We start from the raw sequence: 2,598 nt of genomic DNA, 5'->3' as shown, positions 1-2,598 counted from the left end.
ACGCCAGGTACGCCAGCAGCATGAAGAGCCAGACGGCCGGGGAGAACGGGTCCAGGAAGGAGAAGTAGCCAGGCTTCCTCCCCTGAGGAGACCAATCAACACACACGTTCTGGTCTGCAGTATATATTTATACCACAAGGGGGCAAAGTATTTATAGTACATTGCTCACAGGGCACAGTGTAGACAGTCAACAAACAGTTTGAGTCATTCCAGGGATTGTAGGTGTTGCTCTTCAGGGTTCCTCCCAGGATGTTTGAACAGCATGGATGGCATTATCAAAATTCATGTCAAAATGCGCAAGTGAGCCCGTCCTCTGATTTCTACCTCCACCAGCCTCCCCTGCTTTACAGGCACCCATGCTAGGGGAGAATGGACATCTGTATGTATTGCCGTGGTGCACCATGGGACAGCAAGAGCGCCTTACCATGTGGACCCTGTACAGGATGCTGATGCCCAGGGACATGAAGGGTTTGGAGAAGTCAATGACCTTCTCCCTCTCTGAAGTGATGGTGAACCCAGCTACCGCCAGGTCTGCTTTCTGTAGGGGGGGGGGGGGGGGGGGAGACGGTACAGAGATACAGAGGGGAAATAGAGAGAGAGGGGGTAAGGGAGAGAGAAAGGGGGGAGGGGGGAGGGGGGAGGGAGAGAGAGAAATACAGACAATAAAGAGAGTCAGACAAAACATTTAAAGAATAAAGGAGAGGGTGATAGGAATGATAGGAATGGAGAGAGGGAGGAAGAGGGAGGGAGGAAGAGGGAGGGAGGAAGAGGGAGGGAGGAAGAGAGAGGAAGAGGGAGGAAAAGGGGAGGAAAACTTGAAAGCAGACTTGACATAAACAGTAGAAGCAAGGAGGATGGGCAGCCTTCACACACACACACACACACACACACACACACACACACACACACACACACACACACACACACTCACTCATTACAGTCACTGTGTTTATATGTGTACAGTATTTGTGAGTGTGCACGCCTGTGTATGTGTGTGTGTGCGTGTATGTGTATGTGTGTGTGTATGTGTCTGTGTGTGTGTGTGCGTGTGTGGTTATTGCATGAGCGTGTGAGAAAGCAAGTGAGTTTGTGTGTGTGTTTGACAATGTGTGTGTGTGTGTGTGTGTGTGTGTGTGTGTGTGTGTACAGTTTGTGTTTTCATCGAATTTACAAGTGTATATTTTCATTGTGTGTTTGTGTCCAGTAAGTGTTGTGCTCTGTTGTGATGTGTGTGTGTGTGTGTATGTATGTGTGGTACTATGTGTGTGTGTGTGTGTGTGTGTGTGTGTGTGTGTGTGTGTGTGTGCGTGCGTGCTCGCGCTCCAACCCACGCTATGAGATCACGTACGGGCCTAATTGAAACACCACTGTATAATTAGTGACAAAGAGACACTTGATTACCCTCTTAACGAGTTTGTTCAGCCTCACACAACGAGACGTTTCCCAACGCGGCCCACACACACACGCGGCTAAAATAACATTACCACCACCATCATCATCACCACCATCATCATCATCATTACCATTATCAGTAGCAGTGTTATTGCCTCTATCAGCCAGGGAGATAGCAGCAACAATCACACAGATAGCATCAGTAATTGCAGTTTTGTGTTTTTTTTTGTTGCAGCAACATTAGCTCTTAAAAGTTGTTATGGCAACAGTGATGGTGGCTTCGCAAATGGGAGATAGATCAATGTGATAGAAATAGCTTTTTCAGTCACACACACACACACACGCACACGCAAGCACACACGCGCACGCACGCACACACACGCACACACACACGCACACGCACGCACGCACACTAGGGGAACATGCAGTTGAGGTGGGAGTGGTCGGAGCAGTTGAAGAGGCTTTGTACACTCCCTTTATCGACTGTTTTCAGTTCAAAACGTTTCACGTGGAAACATCGACCGGTCGGCAAAGCTCCACCATTCAAAGAAGTAAGAGAAGGCCCTCCCTCCTCACGGGAGATCCGTCTGTAGGAAACCAGCCACGCCGCTTACAATCCTCCCAGTCGCATCACTCAGAGAGACAGATCGCCATGGTGGTTGTCAGCATTTTATTGATAACCATCATGTCACGCCGCCGTCGAGTCAGCTGTGGTCTTGAAGGGCTACACCGTTGCATTGGCGGGCTTTTGCTACAGCCCAGCACAAACACACGCACCAGACCCTCATTAATCGACTTGTCATTCCAACCTTGATTAGCTGAGGTAGCTGTTGTACCCTCGTGCCACAGGATAACAGCCTGCCCACACTCCACCTGGTGGATGGATGGATGGATGGATGGATAGATAGATAGATAGATAGATAGATAGATAGATAGATAGATAGATAGATAGATAGATGAATGGACGGAAGAACGGACGGATGGATGGATATATGGATGGATGGATGGATGGATAGATGGATGGATGGATGGATGGATAGATTGATAGATGGATAGATGGATAGATGGATGGATGGATGGATGGATGGATAGATTGATAGATGGATAGATGGATAGATGGATGGATGGATGGATGGATAGATAGATAGATAGATAGATGGATAGATGGATGGGTGGATGGATAGATGTATAGGTGGATGGACGGAC

The 2,598-nt window shown here is 48.4% G+C and overlaps 1 protein-coding gene across 1 annotated transcript in view; it reads right to left on the bottom strand.

The window, feature by feature from the left end:
* Positions 1–2,598, bottom strand: part of LOC310812175 (glutamate receptor ionotropic, kainate 5-like) — a gene marked incomplete at its 3' end in the record, with an annotated part of 18,327 nt that overhangs the window by 5,534 nt on the left and 10,195 nt on the right. The window contains exons 12-13 of the mRNA XM_083680593.1: positions 425–538; positions 5–82 (exon numbers count right to left, since the gene is read on the bottom strand). Coding sequence (XP_083536719.1) covers positions 5–82; positions 425–538 — 192 coding nt within the window. The remainder of the gene's footprint in view (positions 1–4; positions 83–424; positions 539–2,598) is intronic.

Source organism: Argentina silus, assembly GCF_951799395.1.
Source record: "Argentina silus genome assembly, chromosome: 11".
Classification (NCBI taxonomy): Eukaryota; Metazoa; Chordata; class Actinopteri; order Argentiniformes; family Argentinidae; genus Argentina; species Argentina silus.
This window is presented reverse-complemented; position numbering and strand designations above follow the sequence as displayed.